The sequence below is a fragment of the Oncorhynchus gorbuscha genome, linkage group LG13, assembly GCF_021184085.1.
Source record: "Oncorhynchus gorbuscha isolate QuinsamMale2020 ecotype Even-year linkage group LG13, OgorEven_v1.0, whole genome shotgun sequence".
Classification (NCBI taxonomy): Eukaryota; Metazoa; Chordata; class Actinopteri; order Salmoniformes; family Salmonidae; genus Oncorhynchus; species Oncorhynchus gorbuscha.
This window is the reverse complement of record NC_060185.1, coordinates 76,552,055-76,577,340: the sequence shown is the minus strand read 5'-3', so window position 1 is coordinate 76,577,340 and position 25,286 is coordinate 76,552,055. Positions and strand designations below refer to the sequence as shown.

Below are 25,286 nucleotides of genomic sequence, written 5' to 3'. Positions count from 1 at the left end.
CGAGAGGCCAAGGGGTGTTAATCATCTACATAGAGGGGAGTGACCATGTGTGTTATCTGAAAGTGGAAACTTATAAAGCCTGAGGTCTGTGACGAGAAGGCAGTTCTTCCATGAAATTGCTCGGCTTTGTTACTTTTTGTAATAAGGTCTATTTGAATTCACATGCTCCGGTATCTGAGAAATGTTGGATTCAATATTTCCACGACAATGGTCAGTAAGAGGCACTCCTCTTGATGGGCTTTGGGCAGTTATGGATAAATGGATGGGTGGCAGTGATGGGATAATTTCTTGCTAAAAGGTGTCATCATTTTGATGAAAAGTCTAAACAATGTCCAATCTCACTTGTCTTTTCAGATCCAAAACAATGGTTGCATTCCCGTGCTCAGATGTTGCGTGCATCAACCAACGGTTGCGTGCCATGTCATTGACTGACAGATTTCTATAACAAATTGTGGTTATCCAGGCATTGTAAGAAATGGCATGTGTCAGCTTCGCCTGGGCAGAGGAATGCGTCCACTTTGTCCAGTCCACATTAATCCAGTGCAGGGAATCAAATACATTTAGTGCCCAATGTATACTGAACAAAAATATAAACATAACATGCAACAATTAAAGATGTTGCTTAGTTACAGTTCATAAGGAAATCAGTCAATTTAAATTCATTAGGCCCTATTCTATGGATTTCACATGACTGTGCAGGGGCGCAGCCATGGGTGGGCATAGGTCGACCAATTTGGGAGCCAGGCAAAGCCAATCTGAATAGAGTTTTTCCGCACAAAAGGGTTTTATTACAGATATAAATACTCCTCAGTTTCATCAGGTGGCTGGTCTCAGACGATCCCGCAGGTGAAGAAGCAGGATGTGGAGGTTCTGGGCTGGCGTGGTTACATAATGCTATATTCTCTAAAACAATGTTGGAGGCAGCTTATGGTGGATAAATTAACATTCAATTATCTGGCAACAGCTCTGGTGGACAGTCCTGCAGTCAGCATGCCAATTGCACGCTCCCTCAACTTGAGACATTTGTGACATTGTTCACATTTTATTGTCCCGAGCACAAGGTGCATATGTTTAATGATGATGCTGTTTAATCAGCTTATTGATATGCCACGCCAGTCAGGTGAATGAATTCTCTTGGCAGAGGAGAAATACCCACGAACAGGGATGTAGACAAATTGAGCACAAATTTGGAGCACAAAATTTCGGGGATCTTGTATTTCAGCTCATGAAACGTTGGACGAAAACTTTACGTTGCATTTATGTGTTCAGTATAACAAGGGCCATGTTCGAAATGATCAAAATCGTAATGTATCATGGGTCAATTGTGACTGACTGACTGGTCTAAAAATAATGAGTCGTTTATGATGCAATGTTCTTTGTTGATCAGTCAGTCCACAGTCGCCTGCAATGTCGGATCAAGACCTGTCTTTGGTAAACCTGTGTGAGTATGCCACATTCAAAACAACTGGGAACTCCGACTTCAGTGCGTTCGAGACAATAGGGATCTGAAAAAAGCGAGCTCCAGACTGAGAAAAATCTGTTCGAACGGCCATCCAACTCGGAATTCCATGTCGGGAACTCGGGCCTCTTCCTAGAGCTCTGACTTTCTGATCTGAAGATCACTGACGTCCACAGGAGGTTTGTGGCACCCTAATGTGGAATTGTATCAAACACATAGTTTCCAGGTGTTTGATGTTATTTAATTTGCTCCATTACAACCATTATTATCAGCCCTTCTCCGCTCAGCCGCCTCCTTTGCTGACGTCATGATTTGACCTCGTTTTCTTCCGATTTCCCATGCCGCGTTTAAAGCGACTGGGAACTCGTAAATCTCCGACCTTAGTGCGTTCAAATCAACTCGGAATTCCGGCTCCGGCCTTTTTCTAAATCTCCGACTTTCGGACCTGAAGATCACTGACGACATTTTCCCCAGTTTTGAACGCGGTAGCAGTTGTATTGAAAGTACCAATACTTACAAAACAAACCATTTTGAAAACCATTTATTTGATAATGAGCTAACTTATAGCGGACAAACACTCAACGTTTTAAAGCTTTTCTCATTGATATTGCTTCCTCTCATTATTTTTCTTATTAATATTAATCAACTATTGCTATCGACCCCTACGCGGATCATACATGCTCCAGTACACTGTACCTTGTAAAACGGTTATCCGAGTTGCACAAAACAGGAAATTACATAAATGAGTGCAACACAGAGGTCCGACGTTGCAAATAAGGCAGCACTTGTTCAGCCTGCAACCGAAAGACCAGCTTATGACAGAATGTCAGGCATTGAAGAAACTTCACATGTATCCTCAGAATTGCAGGATGAGAGGAGGAGCGAGGAAGGGGTCGAAGAGGAGCCCGAAATTGACTATGAAAACCCGTTCCGGTATATGTTTTACAGGTAAGCTAATTAGCTAGTTAGGCTAAGTAGCTAGCTAACGGTAGCTAGAAAGTGATTGCATGTGGTTAGTGATGCCAAATTTAGCCATGCATTCATCATAAGTTGGAGCTGCATAAAGACTGGTTCACATTGCTATCAGAGTGTAACGTTAATTAGCTAGTCAGAGATTGTTCTATGTGGAGCAATTTGGCTATTTTTCCCAACTCCCTGAGTCGGTTTGAATTTGCTGGCTAGCTACGTTAGCTTGCTCGCCGTGAAAGGGAGATCCGATTGATCTGTAATTGACAGTACTCTTACAATTATAGCTAGGTATTAGTGTTTTTATATTTTGCATTGATTTAAAAGGGATACCTGAGAATTTGTCGTAGCCTCATTGGCGGAGAGAACAGTTGCCCCATTCACTAATGTCCCTCTAGCTTTACCCTCTCTCTCTCCCTCCCGCCTCTGCTCATATAAAAGAGACAGAAAAGAATGGGCTGATTTAGAACCTGTTCCACAAGATGATGGTCCCAATCCTGTTGTGAAGATTGCCTACTCTGACAAGTGTAAGATATTAAACTTGGCATATAATTTAGAACCATACATCCATATTGTTGTATGCATATAATCTCATGCATTTAGCCTACCAAATGACTCTGAAGTCCCTTTGAGTAGTTACGATTCATGTCAAAATGATTTCACTTTGCATCAGAAGCTTTTCATTTCACACGTACCCCATGCAACCAAACATGTCACTTTTGTCTCCAATAGTCACAGACGTGTATGACTATTTCCGAGCGTTATTGAAGAATGACGAAAAAAGCGACAGGGCATTCACGCTGACGGCTGAAGCTATTGAACTGAATGCTGCAAATTACACTGTATGGTAAGCCAATGTTATTATGATTTATGAACACAACAACAGTAGAATATCAATAGTTTTACTTGGTATAACCCTCTCTTCGAAAATGACAAGTGCAAGACCCTAAAGAAAGAGTGTACTTTTTCTCTTTCTGTGTGTCTGTGTGTGTGAAGGCACTACCGGCGAGTGTTACTGCAGGCCCTGGAGAAGGACCTGAGAGAGGAGATGAGGTACATTACGGCCATCATTGAGGACCAGCCCAAAAACTACCAAGTCTGGTGAGCTCTTCATATCTAAATTTGTGTCTCTATCCCAGTATCACGATCTAACAATACTAAATTTTACATGGCAAAAAGCAAACACGAGCAGACTAACACTATAATCCTTTAAGAACCTACTTTATGTCAAATATTGTGTGCTGTACTTTGGAAAATTAACACGTGACTGGATGACATCATCAAGCTGTTTGTCTCCAACATTTGCTTTTGAGCATATATACATTTTCCTTCTCAACAAGTTGAACAATAAACTTGTTCTTCTGTTACACAAAGACTTGTGTAGAACCATGGAATGTGTGTCAACAACCGTCTTCTCCTTATCCTAGGCACCATAGACGTATGGTGGTGGAGTGGCTGAACGACCCCTCGGAAGAACTGGAGTTCATTGCAGAGATCCTAAGTCAGGATGCTAAGAACTACCACGCCTGGCAGCACAGACAGTGGGTCCTCAAGGTAGGAGCCTCAACAACCAGGTTGTGTTTCTAACTCATGGTGAATTGTTAGCTGTGTGCTAGTAGCGGCCACCGAGGGGTGCAAGTGACATCTCTTGCCCTGAGACATAGATTTACTGTTGTTCCGGACCAAGTGACATCTCTTGCCCTGAGACATAGATTTACTGTTGTTCCGGACCAAGTGACATCTCTTGCCCTGAGAAATAGATTTACTGTTGTTCCGGACCAAGTGACATCTCTTGCCCTGAGACATAGATTTACTGTTCCGGACCAAGTGACATCTCTTGCCCTGAGACATAGATTTACTGTTGTTCCGGACCAAGTGACATCTCCTGCCCTGAGACATAGATTTACTGTTGTTCCGGACCAAGTGACATCTCTTGCCCTGAGACATGGATTTACTGTTGTCCCGGACCAAGTGACATCTCTTGCCCTGAGACATGGATTTACTGTTGTCCCGGACCAAGTGACATCTCTTGCCCTGAGACATAGATTTACTGTTGTTCCGGACCAAGTGACATCTCTTGCCCTGAGACATGGATTTACTGTTGTCCCGGACCAAGTGACATCTCTTGCCCTGAGACATAGATTTACTGTTGTCCCGGACCAAGTGACATCTCTTGCCCTGAGACATAGATTTACTGTTGTTCCGGACCAAGTGACATCACTTGCCCTGAGAAATAGAATTACTGTTGTCCTGGACCAAGTGACATCTCCTCACCCTCACCTTGGCTTTTATGGGTCAGTGGTATTGATGGTGCTTATTGAGTAGGAAGTGTTCCTGTGCAGTGTGTCTCTGGATAAGCCCTGTTTGGGACAGGGACTAGAACTACTCTGTTACACATTCACAATCACCACATATCTTCTTATGAAATGGAGGGTATATGGCTGCCTATGGAGAATGCAAATATTCTATTGCTATCAGAAAGGGTCAAATGGCAATATGTTGCTAGTAGAAAGGGTAAAATCTATTGCTATCAGAAAGGGTCAAATGACAATATGTTGCTAGTAGAAAGGGTAAAATCTATTGCTATCAGAAAGGGTCAAATGACAATATGTTGCTAGTAAAAAGGGTCAAATCTATTGCTATCAGAACGGGTCAAATAACAATGTATAGCCATCAGAAATGGTCAAATAACAATCTATTGCTAGTAGAACGGGTGGTGCCAAAGATTTCCTCTCTGTCTCTGATTGGAATGATAAGCTGACACTTCTGCTAGACGAGCAAAGCGATGAACCCAGTTTTGGTTGTCCCTTTCATTCTCTCACTCCACTTATTACAGTAGTGTTGCATGATTTGCGGTCAAACTGCAAAAGTATTGTGAATGTAGCCTACCTAAGACTCAATGGCCCAATTTTGAAAATGTTATCAGCTCCAGATTTGTGTTAATGAAACCAAATGGCCTTGATTTGCATAATTTATTTTCACATGTCTATGCAAATGAAGTGACATTTGCATTCTGCCTCTGAACAGACCTCCTGTGGCTCTCTGAAATGGGCTGCATTGATCATGACTATGCAGTTTTGTTGTCCTTGTTATGTGTGATTGAATCACTGTATAGTCTTGGAAAGTATCTAGTAGCGGATGGATCAGATGTGTCTCTAGGATATCAGCATGAAGGGAGATTTCTGAACCAGAAAATCCTTCATCTGCAGTGCATATTAATCACTAATCAGTGGTCACATGCCATTGGAATACTGTATAGCAATGACAATGGTGTGTTTGTCTCTGTCATTACTAAATATGTGTATGGAGTGTGTCTGGTCTAAATACTGTAAGTGTGTCGACTAAAGTGTATGGCGAGTCAGTACTAAATAGGTGTGTATTGTTCTCCAGGAGTACAAGCTGTGGGACAGTGAGCTGGAGTATGTGGAGCAGTTGTTGGAGGAGGATGTGAGGAACAACTCTGCATGGAACCAGAGGCACTACGTCATCTCCCACACAACAGGCTACTCAGACCCATCCATACTCAACAGAGAAGTACAGTATGTACCTGCTCTCCCTACATACCATATCTCATGTCGGCCCCACACCTTACTGCTCTTGAGTAGAAACTGAAAATGGGAATGAAACAACCTCCTACCCACCAGACACTTCATCCTCCTAGCCCCTACCCACCAGACACTTCATCCTCCTAGCCCCTACCCACCAGACACTTCATCCTCCTAGCCCCTACCCACCAGACACTTCATCCTCCTAGCCCCTACCCACCAGACACTTCATAAACTCAGCAAAAAAAGGAATGTCCTCTCACTGTCAACTGCGTTTATTTTCAGCAACTTAACACGTGTAAATATTTGTATGAGCATAACATGATTCAATAACTGAGACGTAAACTGAACAAGTTCCACAGACATGTGACTAACAGATATGGAATAATGTGTCCCTGAACAAAGGGGGGTCAAAATCAAAAGTAACAGTCAGTATTGGGTGTGGCCACCAGCCACTTTAAGTGCTGCAATGCATCTCCTCCTCATAAACTGAACCAGATTTGCCAGTTCTTGCTGTGAGATGTTACCCCACTCTTCCACCAAGGCACCTGCAAGTTCCCAGACATTTCTGGGGGGGAATGGCCCGAGCCCTCACCCTCCGATCCAAAAGTTCCCAGGCGTGCTCAATGGGATTGAGATCCGGGCTCTTTGCTGGCCATGGCAGACCACTGGCATTCCTGTCGTGCAGAAAATCACGCACAGAACGAGTAGTATGGCAGGTGGCATTGTCATGCTGGAGGGTCATTTCAGGATGAGCCTGCAGGAAAGGTACCAGATGTCTTCCCTGTAACGCACAGCGTTGAGATTGTCTGCAATGACGACAAGCTCAGTCCGGTGATGCTGTGACACACCGCCCCAGACCATGATGAACCCTCCACCTCCAAATCGATCCTGCTCCAGAGTACAGGCCTCGGCATAATACTCATTCCTTCAATGATAAACACGAATCCGACCATCACCCCTGGTGAGACAAATCCGTGACTTGTCAGTGAAGAGCACTTCTTGCCAGTCCTGTCTGGTCCAGTGACTGTGGGTTTGTGCCCATAGGTGACATTATTGCCGGTGATGTAAGGCTGGGCCTCACCAGACAACAGGCCTACAAGTCCTCAGTCCAGTCTCTCTCAGCCTATTGCAGACAGTTTGAGCACTGATGGAGGGATTGTGCATTCGTGGTGCAACTTGGGCAGTTGTTGTTGCCATCCTGTACCTGTCCCGCAGGTGTGATGTACCGATCCTGTGCAGGTGTTACACGTGGTCTGCCACTGCGAGGATGATCCGCTGTCTGTCCTGTCTCCCTGTAGCGCCGTCTTGGGCGTCTCACAGTACGGACATTGCAATTTATTTCCCTGGCCACATCTGCAGTCCTCATGCTTCCTTGCAGCATGCCTAAGGCACGTTCACGCAGATGAGCAGGGACACTGGGCATCTTTCTTCTGGTGTTTTTCAGAGTCAGTAGAAAGGCCTCTTTAGTGTCCTAAGTTTTCATTACTGTGACCTTAATTGTCTACCGTCTGTAAGTTGTTAGTGTCATAAGGACCGTTCCACAGGTGCATGTTCATTAATTGTTTATGGTTCATTGAACAAGCATGGGAAACAGTGTTTAAACCCTTTACTATGAAGATCTGTAAAGTTTTTGGGGATTTTTACAAATTCTTCAAAAGACAGGGTCCTGAAAAAAGGACATTTTCTTTTTTTGCTGAGTTCATATCTGAAAAAGTGATCCGTATGCATAATAGTAGCTCCACCTTGCCCTCTGATAGGCTAGATGGGTCTTCCAGCATTACACCTATCAAATTGTTTTGGATCTCCTTGGGTACGTATCTCTTTTTAAAATAGGGGTAGGGCTCTTTTCTGGACTGAACAGAGATTTCCAGTGTGCTACATCAGACACATCTGATAAATGTGTTTTCCTTTGTCTTTTTTAAGGTACAGTCTCAAACAGATCAAGAAGGCTCCCCACAATGAAAGTGTGTGGAACTATTTGAAAGGGTAGGTGTCATACAGGATTCATTCAGTAGGGAATTAAATAATACGTAAAGGGATACATAGGGATTTAGGACATTTGTATGTCTCTGCATCAAGTATGGAGGTAGTTTTGTGAGCCAATGCTAACTAGTGTTAGCACAATGACGAAGTCTATGGCATCTACTAGCATGCTAGCAGTTACCATGGACTTCCAGTCACTGCGCTAACGCTACTTAGCAACTTCCTTCAAACTGCACACATGGACATAAATGGTACCCAGGAGTTCATCTACACTTTGAAGTACTGTAGATAAAGTGCCTCATTGCCAAAATTCTTAAGTATTCATATTTAAACTCCAATGCAGCTGTTTTTTATCTCAATATCAAATCATTTCTGGGTAACGATTAAGTACCTTACTGTGATTGTTTTTCCATTAAAATGGTCAAGTAGAAACAAATATATTCTTATCAAAGAGTAATTTTTCAAGCAAATATTTTGGTAGGACTGGTCTGAGTGGAGAGGGGAAAACTGAAAACGAGCTGTTATTGGCAGAGCGGTTTGGAACTCTTTCTTATTGGTCTATTAATTCATTTACCGCCTGGTGATGTAACTAGGCAGGACAAAACTTCATCCCACCAAAACAGGCTGACATTTCAGGCAGTCTTTTTAAACCACTCTTACACTAACAAGGACATTATCATAATTTTCACAATTTCACAGTATTATTTCAACCTCATAGTGTGGAAATATGTATAAAACTCTGTTAAATGAATTTTTTTACGGCACTGGGTCTTTAATTTGTGAGTCGACAACATAATGGCTAATAATAATAATGAACTTATCTTGCAGTTTCTATCCTCCACCAGCAGATGTCAGAAATCACAATGTTTAGTGTAGGAGCTCTGAATTGGGATACTGCTTCTGTAGAGTTGCCTGAAGCTTTTCACACCCCTCTCCTCCTCCTTTTCCCCTAGGATTCTGCAGGACCGGGGCCTGTCATCCCACCCGGGTCTCCTGGAGCAGATCCTGGCGCTCAAGGAGACCCACTGCTCGCCCTACCTGCTGGGCTTCCTGGTGGACATCTATGAGGACTCCCTGGAGAACACCTCAGGAGACCAGGTGGAGGTCCTTAGCAAGGCCCTGGAGGTGAGCAGCACTGGGACCTATCGGACTTAAAGGGATAGTTCAGCCCAAATGTATGGGAAATGTATGTATGGGAAAATAGGCATAATCTAATTTCAAATTTGGGATTACTTTATAGTAGTGATATGCATATAAAATAAAATACAATTGTATTCGCCAAATACAACCGTTAAATGCTTATGTACAAGCCCCTAACCACCAATGCAGTTAAGACAAATAAGAGTTAAGAAAAGATAAACTAAATAAACTAAAGTTTAAAAAAAAAATATATATATATATATATATATATATATATATATAATTAAAAATTAATTACACAAAATAATAATGAGGCTATATATACAGGGGGTACCGAGTCAATGTGCGGGGGTACAGGTACAGTTGAAGTCAGAAGTTTACATGCATAGGTTGGAGTCATTAAAACTAGGTTTTTAACCACTCCACAAATTTCTTGTTAACAAACTATAGTTTTGGCAAGTCGGTTAGGACATCTACTTTGTGCATGATAAAAGTAATTTTTCCAACAATTGTTTACGGACAGATTATTTCACTTATAATTCACTGTATCACAATTCCAGTGGGTCAGAAGTTTACATACACTAAATTGACTGCCTTTAAACAGCTTGGAAAATTACAGAAAATGTCATGGCTTTAGAAGATTTTCTGATAGGCTAATTGACATAATTTGAGTCAATTGGAGGTGTACCTGTGGATGTATTTCAAGGCCTACCTTCAAACTCGGTGCTTCTTTGCTTGACATCATGGGAAAATCAAAATAAATCAGCAAAACCACCAGAAAAAAGCCAGACTACGGTTTGCAATTGCACATGGGGACAAAGATCATACTTTTTGGAGAAATGTCCTCTGGTCTGATGAACCAAAATAGAACTGTTTGGCCATAATGACCATTGTTATATTTGGAGGGAAAAGGGGGAGGCTTGCAAGCCGAAGAACACCATCCCAACCGTGAAGTGCGGGGGTGGCAGCATCATGTTGTGGGAGTGCTTTGCTGCAGGATGGACTGGTGCACTTCACAAAGTAGTTGGCATCATGAGGCAGGGAAATTATGTGGATATATTGAAGAAACATCAAGACATCAGGAAGTTAAAGCTTGGTCGCAAATGGGTCTTCCAAATGGACAATGACCCCAAACATACTTCCAAATTTGTGGCAAAATGTCTTAAGGACAACAAAGTCAAGGTATTGGAATGGCCATCACAAAGCCCTGACCTCCAACATATAGAAAATTCGTGGGCAGAACAGAAAAAGCGAGGAGCCCTGCAAACCTGACTCAGTTACACCAGCTCTGTCAGGAGGAATGGGCCAAAATTCACCCAATTTATTATGGAAGGCTATTTGAAACATTTGACCCAAGTTAAACAATTTAAATGCAATGCTACCAAATACTAATTGAATGTTTGTAAACCTCTGACCCACTGGGAATGTGATGAAAGGAATAAAAGCTGAAAAACCATTCTCTCTACTATTATTCTGACATTTCACATTCTTAAAATAAAGTGGTGACTAACTGACCTAAGACAGGGAATTTTTACTAGGATTAAATGTCAGGAATTGTGAAACACCTTATCCAAATACATTTAAACTCAGTTTATGTAAACTTCTGACTTCAACTGTATAAACAACTATAAACTCATTTAGAGACAGATGGTGGCAGAAGTAGGATTTAGTTGTGCCCTCAGATGAAAGGAGTCTTTCGATCACTGTTTCTCAATCCATTTCCTGGAGGACCCGAAAGGAGTGCACATTTTTATTCTAGCCCAGCAGTAGTAGCACACTTGATTCAACTAAACACCAAGCTTTGATTAGTTGAAATGTGCTAGTGCTCTGCCCGAAACGAAATTGTGAAACTGGTGTAGATGCTGAAGAACTTGGCAACAATGTGCAGAGAATGAAAATAGTGTTCTACCATAGCTGGGACGTCTCCTTTCTTAGTACATTTCCAGTATAAAACATTGACTCCGAGTCAATCAGTATATAACAGCCCTCGCACCAACAGTTCAAGGCTGAGGAAAAAGGGTAAATCAGTAGGAATTATTCAACGAGTCCGCGTGTCGGATTTGAAAACTCTTTCGCCTATCGCGGCGGATGTCTTGCGTGCTTTTCCAAGCCTCCAATGTCTACCTGGCAGTTTGAATGACAGCTGGTATGCTGCCTCTGTATTGGGGAACTCTATGCTCGGGTGTGTGTGTCGGAGTTAATTAGGTTTCTTGGGAGTTTTTTTCTTTTTTCTGCTGTTTTCAATAGGCATTGGCTCATTCAGAAAGTCACTGCAGGAGCTCTTATACTTATTTTAGTTCAGTCTACTCGGAAATGCATGCATCAGGATGGGATTGCTTTCAGTTGGTTGTTGAGAATATGATTTGAATTTTTCCTCTATTTACTTTTAAAAAATGTCTGTTTCTCGAAGCTAGTGCCACCTCGACGTCAATGTACAGGTAACTGCTAAAATAATGGAACCGCTTGAGTAAATGAGGGATACAAAGTATATTGAAAGCAGGTGCCTCCACACAGATGTGGTTTCTTAAGCATCCCATCATGACCTTAAGCATGTATTATTATTATTATGTATAAAAATGCTGGGCAGACCATTATTTTTGACATGGAGGATGACAGTGCTCCCATCCACAGGGCACGAGTGGTCACCTGAATGGTTTGATGAGCATGAGAATGAATTGCCATAGCCATCTCAGGCATCAGATCTCAACCCAATTGAAAACTTATGGAAAATGTGTCTGAGACCATTTGTCACCACCACCAACAAAACACCAAATTATGGAATTTCTCGTGGAAGAATGGTGTTGCATCCCTCCAGATTCCCAGACACTTGTAGAATCTATGCCACGGTGCATTGAAGCTGTTCTGGATTGTGGGGGCCCAGCACCCTATTACATTTACATTTACATTTAAGTCATTTAGCAGACGCTCTTATCCAGAGCGACTTACAAATTAAGAGACGTTATGTTGGTGTTTCGTTAGTTTTGGCAGTTACCTGTATGTTGAGTAGCCATTAGCCAACTAATTCACTACCAGTACTCCTGCCGTGGCTGTGTTAGCTGTGGTAATGGATATAATATAAATAATGACCAGATAATTTGATTTGCACATAATCAAACAAGCAAGTTTTTTTTAAATTGTTTTTATAGGGGGTAGATCAGCTTTAATGTTGCAGATACTGTAGATTGATAGAAGCTACAATGTAATTGTCTGCATTTAAATTCCCCCTTTTCTTTTTCTTTTTTGTAGATCCATAGTGCATTCGGAACGTGTTCAGACCCCTTGACTTTTTCCACATTTTGATACGTTACAGCCTTAATCTAAAATGGATTAAATAGTTTTTTTCCTCATCAATCTGCACACAATACCACATAATGACAAAGCAAGAACTGGTTTATTTTATTTGTATTTTTATCAGTTACGTAAGTATTCAGACCCTTTACTTAGTACTTTGTTGAAGCACCTTTGGCAGCAATTACAGCCTTGAGTCTTCTTGGGTATGACGTTACAAGCTTGGCACACCTGTATTTGGGGAGTTTCTCTCATTCTTTTCTGCAGAGCCTCTCAAGCTCTGACAGGTTGGATGGGAGCGTTGCTGCACAGCTATTTTCAGGTCCCTCCAGAGATGTTCAATCTGGTTCAAGTACGGGCTCAGGCTGGGCAACTCAAGGACATTCAGAGACTTTTCCCGAAGCCATGCCTGCATTGTCTTGGCTGTGTGCTTAGGGTCGTTGCCCTGTGGGAACGTGAACCTTCGCCCCAGTGCTCCTGAGTGCTCTGGAGCAGGTTTTCATCAAGGATCTCTGTACTTTGCTCCATTCATCTTTGCCTCGATCCTGCCTCGTCTCCCAGTCCCTGCTGCTGAAAAACATCCCCACAGCACCATGCTGCCACCACCATGCTTCACCGTAGAGATGGTGCTAGGTTTCCTCCAGACTTGACACTTGGCATTCAGGCGAAAGAGTTCCATCTTTGTTGTTTCATCACACCAGAGAATCTTGTTTGTCATGGTCTGAGACTTCTTTAGGTGCCTTTTGGCAATCTCAAAGTGTGCTGTCTTTTACTGAGGAGTGGTTTGTCTGCCCACTCTACAATAAAGGCCTGATTGGTGGAGTGCTGCAGAGATTGTTGTCCTTCTGGAAGGTTCCCCCATCTCCATAGGACTTGCAGACCGCTTAATTTTTAATACATTTGCAAAGATTTAATAAACCTGTTTTTGCTTTGTCATCATGGGGTTTTGTGTTTAGATGGATGAGGGGGGGAAATCTATTCAATACATTTTAGAAGTCTAATGTAACAAAATGTGGAAAGTCAAAGGGTCTGAATAATTCCCAAATGCACTGTATAACATTCAATATTTTTTTTTAATTAAAAAATGCTAGATGTTTTTTGAATCCGGCATTGTTTTGTGTATCAGTTTATAAACCATGGAATCGGTATATCGTAAATCGTTTCACAGCTATTTTGCAATCTACATGGCACAGCTGTCAATTTTTTGGGTCCTTTAAATGAAACTGATATACTTTTTAAAATTTATGACAAATTTCTTTAACCAATTTTGGTCTTTAATGCAGGGCAGACAGACAAGATCCTTACTTTTCCCCTCTTCCACTTGCCTCTTCCATTTTTGCGGTATTGCGGCAATTATTGAAATTTTGGGTAGAGCAGACATTTTCATATGTTTCCATTAGCTGCATAAGTGACAACTCCACCAGTCCTATTTATGACAATTTAAAAGGATTATACTCGTACTAGTTTTTATTCCGAAAATGCTTTTTTAATCAATTAGTATATTTTGTGTTAACTAATATTAGTATTTTTTTGTTTTGTCTTTTCTGGTGGATTAAACTGAAATTGCAACGAACTGTGTGTGTGTGTGTGTGTGTGTGTGTATGTATATTTATTTCTGAGTTGATTTTCATTTTCAAGTGAGTGAGGTTGTAATCAGAATGAATTTCTGCCTTCTGAATTCATATTCATTATATAAATATGCTCCTTTGCATTTTGTCTTGCTTGCCGTTCCAAATAATATGGTTTCTTTGCTAGGTGTAGTTGCTAGGTGTAAATTGATAGGTGTCGGCAAGGCCATAAGCAAATAGGTAAACTGGGACATGACTAGAGTTAATCAAGGGGATTTTTCTACAAATAGACAGGTATTATTTTCCTTTTCATGGTATCAATATTTAATTGTTTTGCTAACTTTTTATTCAAATGTATTTTAGTGAGGATGTGTTTCTTTCAGCATATGAATACAGAGTATGTCCACATCAGTCAGATTATTTTATTGTTACTAGAAAGGAAATATTACATGTTTTTTTTCCCGATGCAATACGTATGTAATGTAGTACATGTATCATAATTTGGTTGTAATCCAGAGGTTAGTAAAAAGTATCTAGATCATCTGAGGCTGTGGAGGGATCCAAATTGTGGATTTAAAAGACCATGAATCAGTGTACAATGACACCTGTTTTTCACAGGGATGCAACATGGTCAGTGACCTTTTGGCAAAATTGGCCGTTTTGAATCCAAAATATGTGACCTACATGAATCGTGTAGATCCGATGGAAAAAAGATTGGGGGGGGGGGGCTTTGGATCACTACAGTCTGTGCGCGTTTGGAGCAATACTGTCTGTGTCCAAGGCTCAGCCATTCGTTCACATAGCAATAGAATGCAGCACGCGATTGAAGAGATTTGTTAGTTACAGATTCAGCGAGGGCTCTGGAAAGAGCAGTAGGGTGCAACTGCAGTTTGTTAGTTACAGATTCAGCGAGGGCTCTGGAAAGGGCAGTAGGGTGCAACGGCAGTTTGTTAGTTACAGATTCAGCGAGGGCTCTGGAAAGAGCAGTAGGGTGCAACGGCACTTTGTTAGTTACAGATTCAGCGAGGGCTCTGGAAAGAGCAGTAGGGTGCAACGGCAGTTTGTTAGTTACAGATTCAGCGAGGGCTCTGGAAAGAGCAGTAGGGTGCAACGGCAGTTTGTTAGTTACAGATTCAGCGAGGGCTCTGGAAAGAGCAGTAGGGTGCAACGGCAGTTTGTTAGTTACAGATTCAGCGAGGGCTCTGGAAAGAGCAGTAGGGTGCAACTGCAGTTTGTTAGTTACAGATTCAGCGAGGGCTCTGGAAAGAGCAGTAGGGTGCAACGGCAGTTTGTTAGTTACAGATTCAGCGAGGGCTCTGGAAAGAGCAGTAGGGTGCAACGGCAGTTTGTTAGTTACAGATTCAGCGAGGGCTCTGGAAAGAGCAGTAGGGTGCAACGGCAGTTTGTTAGTTACAGATTCAGCGAGGGCTCTGGAAAGAGCAGTAGGGTGCAACTGCAGTTTGTTAGTTACAGATTCAGCGAGGGCTCTGGAAAGAGCAGTAGGGTGCAACGGCAGTTTGTTAGTTACAGATTCAGCGAGGGCTCTGGAAAGAGCAGTAGGGTGCAACTGCAGTTTGTTAGTTACAGATTCAGCGAGGGCTCTGGAAAGAGCAGTAGGGTGCAACGGCAGTTTGTTAGTAGTAGCTGGATCTAATTCTCCATTAGCTAGCCAGATAAATGTTGAGCAAAATTAGCCAATTTAGCTGATCAAATTATTGAGTTTGTGTGAAAATGAGCTGGCTAATGAAGTCAGACCGCTAGCTTGCGAACGTTAGAACATCGGATGAGCTAAAGTTTGTAACCTAACCAATTCGCTATAGTATTAACTGGTATACGGTTCTTGCCGTTTCTCAAGTTTTAACGCGTTAGTTGTTTAATGGACCCTAGCAATCTGTGTGAAATGTGAACTAGCTAAGGAATTATATCTGTGAACAAATATTTTCCCTGTACAGTATGTGGTTAATTTTCAGAATGAGAGAATTAGGTGAAAATGAGGCGTTGCTTGTTAAACAAGTGGATTCAGGGATCAAGTGTAGCTGGAGCTGGGCCTGACTTATGCTGTAGGCCAATAGAGGTGAAAGAAACAAAGGCCACACACTTTACCTCTTTCAATAAAGTTCATTAAAAAGGGGTATGACAGGTGTACTCTCTGCCTGAAAGAGATCAATTATGCCAATTGAACCGATGTCCACAGGCAAAAAGTGAACAATGTAGCCCAAAGATATTGTTTTTGTTGTGTTGCATTTGACAGTAACACTTTTGTGTGAGGGGTAATTATTAAATGTTTTACTCGGTGAACGTTATTTTTGCACACATGTAGCCTTGTGCACTAGATCGATGTCTACTATAGTGACCACTATAATAGCAAAAATAGAATACTTGTTTGTTTCGTTCTATTTCTACTTTAAAATGTTTGTTTTTTTCCCCAAGTGCAATATGTAGGTGTGTGTGTGGTCACAAGCATTCTATTATAAAGGCTGTCATGGCTAACTGCAATATTAGTATTGTTTTTTTTCCCCCCCTCAAGACTTGTGTCATTTGCAGTAAAGTCTAGGCAATGAATAACATTGGATTGCTTTCCTTACATTTTACTTTTTTTTTTTAGCTTTGAGTTAGGTTCACATTAACTTTATTTTACACACAGACTGATCATGTAGATCATATTCTTTGTTGTTTTTAATTAGTTAACCAGCGCCCCCCCCCCCCCCTAGCAGGGATTTGTTTCGCATGTTTCGGTGAGAGAAAAAGAATGTCACCAGTTTGCATCACTGTTTTAAGCCCTGGATTTCTAACCTCTTGATATTATTGTTGGATCTGATTTTAATAGCTAACATTTCGATGGCCATAATAAATAGATATGCCGATAGTAGACAGTTTAATACTTTCTGAGAAGCAGCTACTATTTAATATTTTACACCTGGGGTTACTATACATAACTTTAACCCATTGTATTAAAAATATATATATATTCCAGGTATTTATAAATAAATTTCAGTTGTACTTTATCAAAAAGATTTAACAAGCAAATATTAGCAATTCAACGCAAAGTTCAAAACACATGGGTTGCAAGAGTGCAACCCCCCCCAGAGAATTGGCGTTATTGAGCAACAAAGTGAACATTCTGGTTACACTTGACACAGCATTATCTTACCACATCAGTTCTTTCTGCTGTGTTGTGTAAATGGATATCTTGTCCACTCTGTCAGTCTCTCGTGTTTTGCTCCTTCAACCCTTTAATCCTGCTATAACTCTAACCCTCTCCATCTCTCTCCATCCCCCTCCCTCTCCTGTTCTCCCACAAGCTCTGTGAGCTCCTGGCCCAGGAGAAGGACACCATCCGGAGGGAGTACTGGAGCTACGTAGGCCGCTCCCTGCAGACAAAATACTGCTCTGGTGACCCTTCTACCACCAGCAGCGCCCCAGAAACTGACCGAGGATCTGCCTCAGTCTCCATTCACCAGGAGACCACCTGCAATAGCTAAAAGAAGACATAGAACCCAATGGGAGTCGAGGGAGCAACCGCTTTTATTCAATCTGCGTTTGTTTGGCGATAGCGGCAATAGCGCAGCATTACCACATTGGTTAAATAAAATACAAAGAGAAATAACAACAAATACTATAAGCTTACTGTAAAAGTGAACTCACTGCAGATAAGTATTATGACTTAGGATAGAAGATATGAATGCCTGCTGTCATTGTCATGTATTAAGGTTTATAGCCATAGGTGAGCTAGTTTGGATGTTGATGACTTGAGTGTGTGCTAACCAAGAGTCTTATTGCTGTGAATGTTGGCTTTCAGATCATACTGTATCTAGAGTAATTATGCTTGTTTTGGATTTCTTCTGCTGCGCAGTACACAGGGATATTTGTATGTGACACTGTAGCTAAGATGTTGCTTCTTGCCTAAAAGCCCTTAAAACATCTCTGTGTAGATAGATATGTATTGCTGTCGTTGCCAAAACACTATAACCAAACTCTGCATTGCTGTAGGCTACAGAGTCTTTTGTACGCTATAACTAATTATATGGTTATTCTAAACTGGAAGTTCAGCTCTTGTCTGTTTTCTCTCGATTACATTCCTCTCATTCTAACATGTACCCACCTTTCACCCCCCCGAGCCATTTTTGCTGGCACTACTGGGCATAATGGGCCTGTGTGTTTGAGTTCATACAGTAATTGTCTCATCTGGATTCGGTCCCACTAACGAGCGAGCGAAATGAATATAACACACCTGCTCATTGAACAAGCATTTCACCCTATTAGCAGTTAGCTGCTGAGCTAAACTACATTTACCAGGGATTTCTGGCAGGTCATGTGGAAATTATACTTAGAAAGCACGACCCAATCGCAATGGCTTTCCCCTTATGTTGAAACTAGAAAATCTTGACTAATTTATATCTGAGGTTGTGAGGGGAAAAGGCATATCTTAAATCACGGGACTAAAAGAGTAATTACAATGAAAAGGAGCAGCATGAAAGTCCCATACTAGGAATGAAACCATAACGATGTGTGCAACATTAACTTTCCAGTATACCTGCATTGCAAATTAGTATGCATTTTAATGCAGACATTTCTCAAGACTGAATGAAACAAGCTGTTTTTTAGTCAGGATCATGTATGACAAGTCTTCCAGAACAATACATTATATTCATAATAATTCATTACACCAGTTGGCTTCAAAATACAACCCACATCAGTTGTCAATTCTCTGTAATTCCTCCCAGTAACATCAGTATTTAAGGGCATTAATACATTGGGCAGAATGTAATCAGACCTCATAGATGCTGGACTGTCCAGAGAGAGGCCAGCCAGACGGCCTAGAGTCCGTTAGCACACACCACGCTCATTAGCAGCATTATAGGCCTAGCGTCAGTCAGCACACTGCCACGCTCATGAGCAGGATTATAGGCCTAGTGTGTGTTAGCACAAACCGTGCTCATTAGAGGGATTATAGGACTAGCGTCCGTGAGCACACGCCACGCTCATTAGCAGGATTATAGGCTATGTGTGATTACTGCACCAATCGCTCCCACGAGCGCCCTGATTGCATCATCATAATCACAATGTAATGGCTGCCTGCCAGGGGGCATTGGTAGGCTGGGCACGCAGGCGGGGGGGAAGTGGAAATTAAATCTGTGTGTGTGTTTAAGGGCCCGATTCCGACCAAAGTTAAGCGAGCGTATATTGAATATAATTCCCTTTTCTCTCTGCGTATTTTGACATTTAAACATGAGAATAGCATGCTATTTGTTCGGGTGGACTCCTAAGAAATGAAGGTGCGGCAGAGATGTCTACAGATAAGACGTGTCCTTTTTATAACTTTTTTTTTTTTTACCCCTTTTTCTCCCCAATTTTGCGATATCCAATCGGTAGTTACAGTCTTGTCCAATCGCTGCAACTCCCTTACCGCCTCGGGAGAGGCGAAGGTTGAGAGTCATGTGTCCTCTGAAACACGACCCTGCCAAGCCGCACTGCTTCTTGACACACTGCTCGCTTAACCCATAAACCAGCTGCACCAATGTGTTGGAGAAAACACCATACAACTGGCGACCAAAGTTAGCTTGCAGGAGATAAGTGGTGTTCTAACCTTGACTTAATTCCCTTATAATTCCACCACCTTTATGTGTGAGGAAACCTGGAATAAGGTCTAGCGAACCTACCAATTCCAAATGGAAAAAGCAAATACTGCATTTTTTTCATATAAAAATAACACCCTTCTCCATGCACTGTAATTTACAACTTGATACGAGATATTAATAATAGCTAGGTAAATTACTAATCTGTTTGGATAAGGGAATTGTAAATATAAGTGACACCAGTTTTGGATCTATTTTACCTTGTAATCACTGGAGACAAATGTGAAACCATTCATATGGCAGTAATATGAAGCATATCAACATTCCACCAGTAAAATTTATGCTGTGCCATTATGCAGAATTTTTATTGTGTAGTCTTTTAACTAACCGTCTGTAGCTCAGACCGTGAAGCAAGGATATGCATATTCTTGATTCCACTTGAAAGGAAACGTTTGTGGAAATATGAAATTAATGTAGGAGAATATAACACATTCAATCTGGTAAAAGATAATACAAAGAAAAAAACATGCGTCTTTGAAATGCAAGACAAAGGTCCAAATGTATTATTCCAGATTCGGCGCAAGTTCGATTTTGACCCCTAGATGACAGCAGTGTATGTGCAAAGTTTTAGACTGATCCAATGAACCGTTGCATTTATGTTCAAAATGTTGTATCAAGTCTGGCCAAATGTGCCTAATTGGTTTATTGATACATTTTCAAGTTCATAACTGTGCACTCGCCTCAAACAATAGCATGATATTATTTCACTGTAATAGCTACTCTAAATTGGACATTGCAGTTAGATTAACAGGAATTTAAGCTTTCTGCCCATATCAGATATGTCTATGTCTTGTTACTTACAACCTCCTACTAATCACATTAGCCTATGTTAGCTCAGCCGTCCCAGGAGGCTGCTGAGCAAACTCATGTTCAACAGTTTTCCGTGTGTATCACATGGACCAGCATCACTGTGGAACGGTTTTGACACCTTGTAGAGTCCATGCCCGACAAATTGAGTCTGTTCTGAGGGGAAAAGCTGGTGCAACTCAATATTAGGAAGGTGTTCCTAATGTTTAGTTCACTCAGAGTATTTAGATAGCTTTCTTTGATCCCTAATATTCTGAACCCATTCTTTCAATATATTCTAGTGAGTCTGTGGACAGAATTCTAACTAGACTGTACAGCATATTTAAAAGGATGGCTTAAAATAAATGTAGTGAAATCCCTATTGAATGAAAACTCCACCAAACTATCTGTTGGCCAATAAGTGGGACGATTTCCAGCGGTTGAATGCAATGTATTCAGAGCGTGTAAAGAAGCCACACCTGCAGAGTGTATTACACGACTGAATAAAGTAAGACTAAATACTGAGAAGTGCGTAGGAAAGACATGTGAAGGAAAGGGGTGGGGGGGACTCACCAGTGGGGAGTAAACATGTCATCAATCAATGCTTCTATCTATCGGTGGGGCCTGTGCCACATGCCTAATGGCTGAACCGGAGGATTGGAGTCAACATACTTAAAAATCCAATTTGTTTTTGCATTTAGTCGGTCGCATGCGGTGAAAGCTATTTTAGAACTGGTCTCTCTTTGTGAATGGAGATGGTTAGGGTTGTGTTTGTGTTAATGTCGGAGAGGACATTTGAACTGAGACACGTGGAATCATCCAAATACCTAAAGCGAACGTTGCCATTGGCTGCACGGAGTGACATTGACATAAATCCCATGCAGCCTTGTTTACAAGTTTGAACACTAGAATGTGAGATGTAATCTACGCCTTGATAAGGCTGATAGAAATCCAAATGATTTCATTTACAGTGCCTTGCGAAAGTATTCGGCCCCCTTGAACTTTGCGACCTTTTGCCACATTTCAGGCTTCAAACATAAAGATATAAAACTGTATTTTTTTGTGAAGAATCAACAAGTGGGACACAATCATGAAGTGGAACGACATTTATTGGATATTTCAAACTTTTTTAACAAATCAAAAACTGAAAAATTGGGCGTGCAAAATTATTCAGACCCCTTAAGTTAATACTTTGTATCGCCACCTTTTGCTGCGATTACAGCTGTAAGTCGCTTGGGGTATGTCTATCAGTTTTGCACATCGAGAGACTGAAATTTTTCCCATTCCTCCTTGCAAAACAGCTCGAGCTCAGTGAGGTTGTATGGAGAGCATTTGTGAACAGCAGTTTTCAGTTCTTTCCACAGATTCTCGATTGGATTCAGGTCTGGACTTTGACTTGGCTATTCTAACACCTGGATATGTTTATTTTTTAACCATTCCATTGTAGATTTTGCTTTATGTTTTGGATCATTGTCTTGTTGGAAGACAAATCTCCGTCCCAGTCTCAGGTCTTTTGCAGACTCCATCAGGTTTTCTTCCAGAATGGTCCTGTATTTGGCTCCATCCATCTTCCCATCAATTTTAACCATCTTCCCTGTCCCTGCTGAAGAAAAGCAGGCCCAAACCAGGATGCTGCCACCACCATGTTTGACAGTGGGGATGGTGTGTTCAGGGTGATGAGCTGTGTTGCTTTTACGCCAAACATAACGTTTTGCATTGTTGCCAAAAAGTTCAATTTTGGTTTTATCTTACCAGAGCACCTTCTTCCACATGTTTGGTGTGTCTCCCAGGTGGCTTGTGGCAAACTTTAAACGGCACTTTTTATGGATATCTTTAAGAAATGGCTTTCTTCTTGCCACTCTTCCATAAAGGCCAGATTTGTGCAATATACGACTGATTGTTGTCCTATGGACAGAGTCTCCCACCTCAGCTGTAGATCTCTGCAGTTCATCCAGAGTGATCATGGGCCTCTTGGCTGCATCTCTGATCAGTCTTCTTCCTTGTATGAGCTGAAAGTTTAGAGGGACGGCCACGTCTTGGTAGATTTGCAGTGGTCTGATACTCCTTCCATTTCAATATTATCGCTTGCACAGTGCTACTTGGGATGTTTAAAGCTTGGGAAATCTTTTTGTATCCAAATCCGGCTTTAAACTTCTTCACAACAGTATCTCGGACCTGCCTGGTGTGTTCCTTGTTCTTCATGATGCTCTCTGCGCTTTTAACGGACCTCTGAGACTATCACAGTGCAGGTGCATTTATACGGAGACGTGATTACACACAGGTGGATTGTATTTATCATCATTAGTCATTTAGGTCAACATTGGATCATTCAGAGATCCTCACTGAACTTCTGGAGAGAGTTTGCTGCACTGAAAGTAAAGGGACTGAATAATTTTGCACGCCCAATTTTTCAGTTTTTGATTTGTTAAAAAAGTTTGAAATATCCAATAAATGTTGTTCCACTTCATGATTGTGTCCCACTTGTTGTTGATTCTTCACAAAAAAAATACAGTTTTATATCCTTGTTTGAAGCCTGAAATGTGGCAAAAGGTCGCAAAGTTCAAGGGGGCCGAATACTTTCGCAAGGCACTGTATATATTTTCAATTTGAGCATCATTATTTCTATATAGCCTATACCAGGTGTACTGAACTACTATTTGAGAAAGTCCAATGACACAAATTTCCTAGGTGGCAAAGGTCCAGATGGATATCGTCCTTGATAGGCGCTGTGGCACAGTGTAGTAACAAACATAGTCGTCTACGATTTAGGAAATATGTTGTTATATAAAATGTACATTAAATACATTAAATGAGACTAAGAACTTTGTAATGAATTAATGTCTTTCGAATGTAAACATGTGCAACATTGCTGAAGAACAAAAGTGGTTGCATAATTGTCTATGCAAAAAGTGCACTATGAACCAATATAGATTTTTTTTTTAATATAGTGCTTGTTTTCTGGAGAACAAAGGAGAGTTGAACAAAAATAATAATCTGAATGCACAGAAGGGCCATGCAATATTAATGTATAAGTCACTCTGGGTCTTGCTCTGCATTAATGAGAGAAATTACACTTTCTGTCTCCTGCCAATGATTTGAACTTTGGCACAAACAGTGTGAGAGAAACTCTGAGACACTGGTGCAGATGTTCATTGGTGAGCCTGGTGTGGTATTTGTTTTTAATGAAGTTAATTGTGGAGAAGGCTGATTCACAGCTGTATGTGGAGCCAAACATGACAAACATTATCTTTCCCCAGAAAGTGACAGGGTCACAATCACCAGCCTGCTCCTTCAAAGTCACATTTTCTTGCAGCTCAATCAAATCCATTTGCTGTGGTGCAACATCTACCCATCTGAAGATCTGTTTAGCATCTTCTGACAACTTTGTCACATTTGTGACTGAGAATGGGTTCTGAATGGGCAACAGCAGTTGTCTTCCAACACGAAGTCATCAAAGCGTGCCTTGAAGTTATCTATCAACCTCTGGATGAAATCTATACGGTTGGGAACATCTTTGTCTCTCTGCCTTTGCACCAGAAGATTGGGGAAGTGGACAATTTCTCCCAGGAGATCATTCTTGAAAAGCTCCAATTTCTTCTGGAAAGTCCGGTCTGCTGTTATCATATTACACACTGTGTTGTCCTGTCCCTGCAGCTTATCATTCAGTTGATTAAGGTGTTCTCTCCACTGGCTTCCAGTTGAAGCTCGCATCCGCTACAAGACCATGGTGCTTGCCTACGGAGCTGTGAGGGGAACGGCACCTCAGTACCTCCAGGCTCTGATCAGGCCCTACACCCAAACAAGGGCACTGCGTTCATCCACCTCTGGCCTGCTCGCCTCCCTACCACTGAGGAAGTACAGCTCCCGCTCAGTCCAGTCAAAACTGTTCGCTGCTCTGGCCCCCCAATGGTGGAACAAACTCCCTCACGACGCCAGGACAGCGGAGTCAATCACCACCTTCCGGAGACACCTGAAACCCCACCTCTTTAAGGAATACCTAGGATAGGATAAGTAATCCCTCTCACCACCCCCCCCCCCTTTAAGATTTAGATGCACTATTGTAAAGTGACTGTTCCACTGGATGTCATAAGGTGAATGCACCAATTTGTAAGTCGCTCTGGATAAGAGCGTCTGCTAAATGACTTAAATGTAATGTAATGTAAATGATGTAATGTCTGCCAAAAATGCAACTGTTCCCATCTTCTCATTTTCCAAAAACTCTGAAAACTGAGTTGCCTTGTCACTCTTTTTTTGCTTTGATAAGAAAGATTTGATTTCCTCCTGAATGGCCCAAAAGCTTTCCAAAACCCTGCTTTTGCTGAGCCATCTGGCATTGTTGTGCAGTAGTAAGTCATCAAAACTGGCATTGGCCTCTGTCAGAATCCCTCGTAGCAGGCTATGTTGTAGGGACGATGTTGCTCTCAAAAAGTTGATCAGTTTCCTCATTGTTGTCATGACCTCAGAATACTCTTTTCCCAGACTGGTACACAGGACAGATCGATGGATGATGCAGTGATATGATGTCAGGTCAGGGTGGTCCTCTTTCAAAACGTATAACCAGTCCCCTCCCTCGTCCTATCATGGCTGGAGCTCCATCTGTGCTGATGGAGACCATTGACTTTAGATCTATCCCCCTTCTTGTCAGCATCCCTTTGATGGCCTCATGGATATCCTCTGTGTGTGTGTGTGTGTGTGTGTGTGTGTGTGTGTGTGTGTGTGTGTGTGTGTGTGTGTGTGTGTGTGTGTGTGTGTGTGTGTGTGTGTGTGTGTGTGTGTGTGTGTGTGTGTGTGTGTGTGTGTGTGTGTGTGTGTGTGCTTCTAGATGTGTTAAGCCCAACAGCTCCTCAAATAATTCCTTATTTGTTTCGTTTTAAAATCTGACAAACACCAGAAGCTGGGCATTATCAGTGTT

General features: G+C 41.7%; 1 protein-coding gene across 5 annotated transcripts; it reads left to right on the top strand.

Moving 5' to 3' along the window:
* Window positions 1–1,410: 1,410 nt before the first annotated feature.
* LOC123993531 (protein farnesyltransferase/geranylgeranyltransferase type-1 subunit alpha-like) lies at window positions 1,411–17,996 on the top strand. 5 transcript variants are annotated; one of them, XM_046295785.1, is made up of 10 exons: window positions 1,411–1,441; window positions 2,320–2,407; window positions 2,867–2,952; window positions 3,158–3,272; window positions 3,422–3,526; window positions 3,853–3,979; window positions 5,816–5,964; window positions 7,897–7,959; window positions 8,910–9,081; window positions 17,255–17,996. In XM_046295785.1, exons 2-10 carry the CDS (start codon window positions 2,397–2,399, stop codon window positions 17,432–17,434), a joined length of 1,008 nt encoding a protein of 335 aa, XP_046151741.1. In that variant the 5' UTR covers window positions 1,411–1,441; window positions 2,320–2,396; the 3' UTR covers window positions 17,435–17,996. The 5 variants fall into 5 exon arrangements, with proteins under 5 accessions (XP_046151741.1, XP_046151740.1, XP_046151739.1 ...); XM_046295784.1 differs by having other exon boundaries at window positions 1,411–1,638; XM_046295783.1 differs by lacking the exon at window positions 1,411–1,441 and adding an exon at window positions 1,463–1,638 and having other exon boundaries at window positions 2,824–2,952.
* The last annotated feature ends 7,290 nt before the right edge of the window (window positions 17,997–25,286 follow it).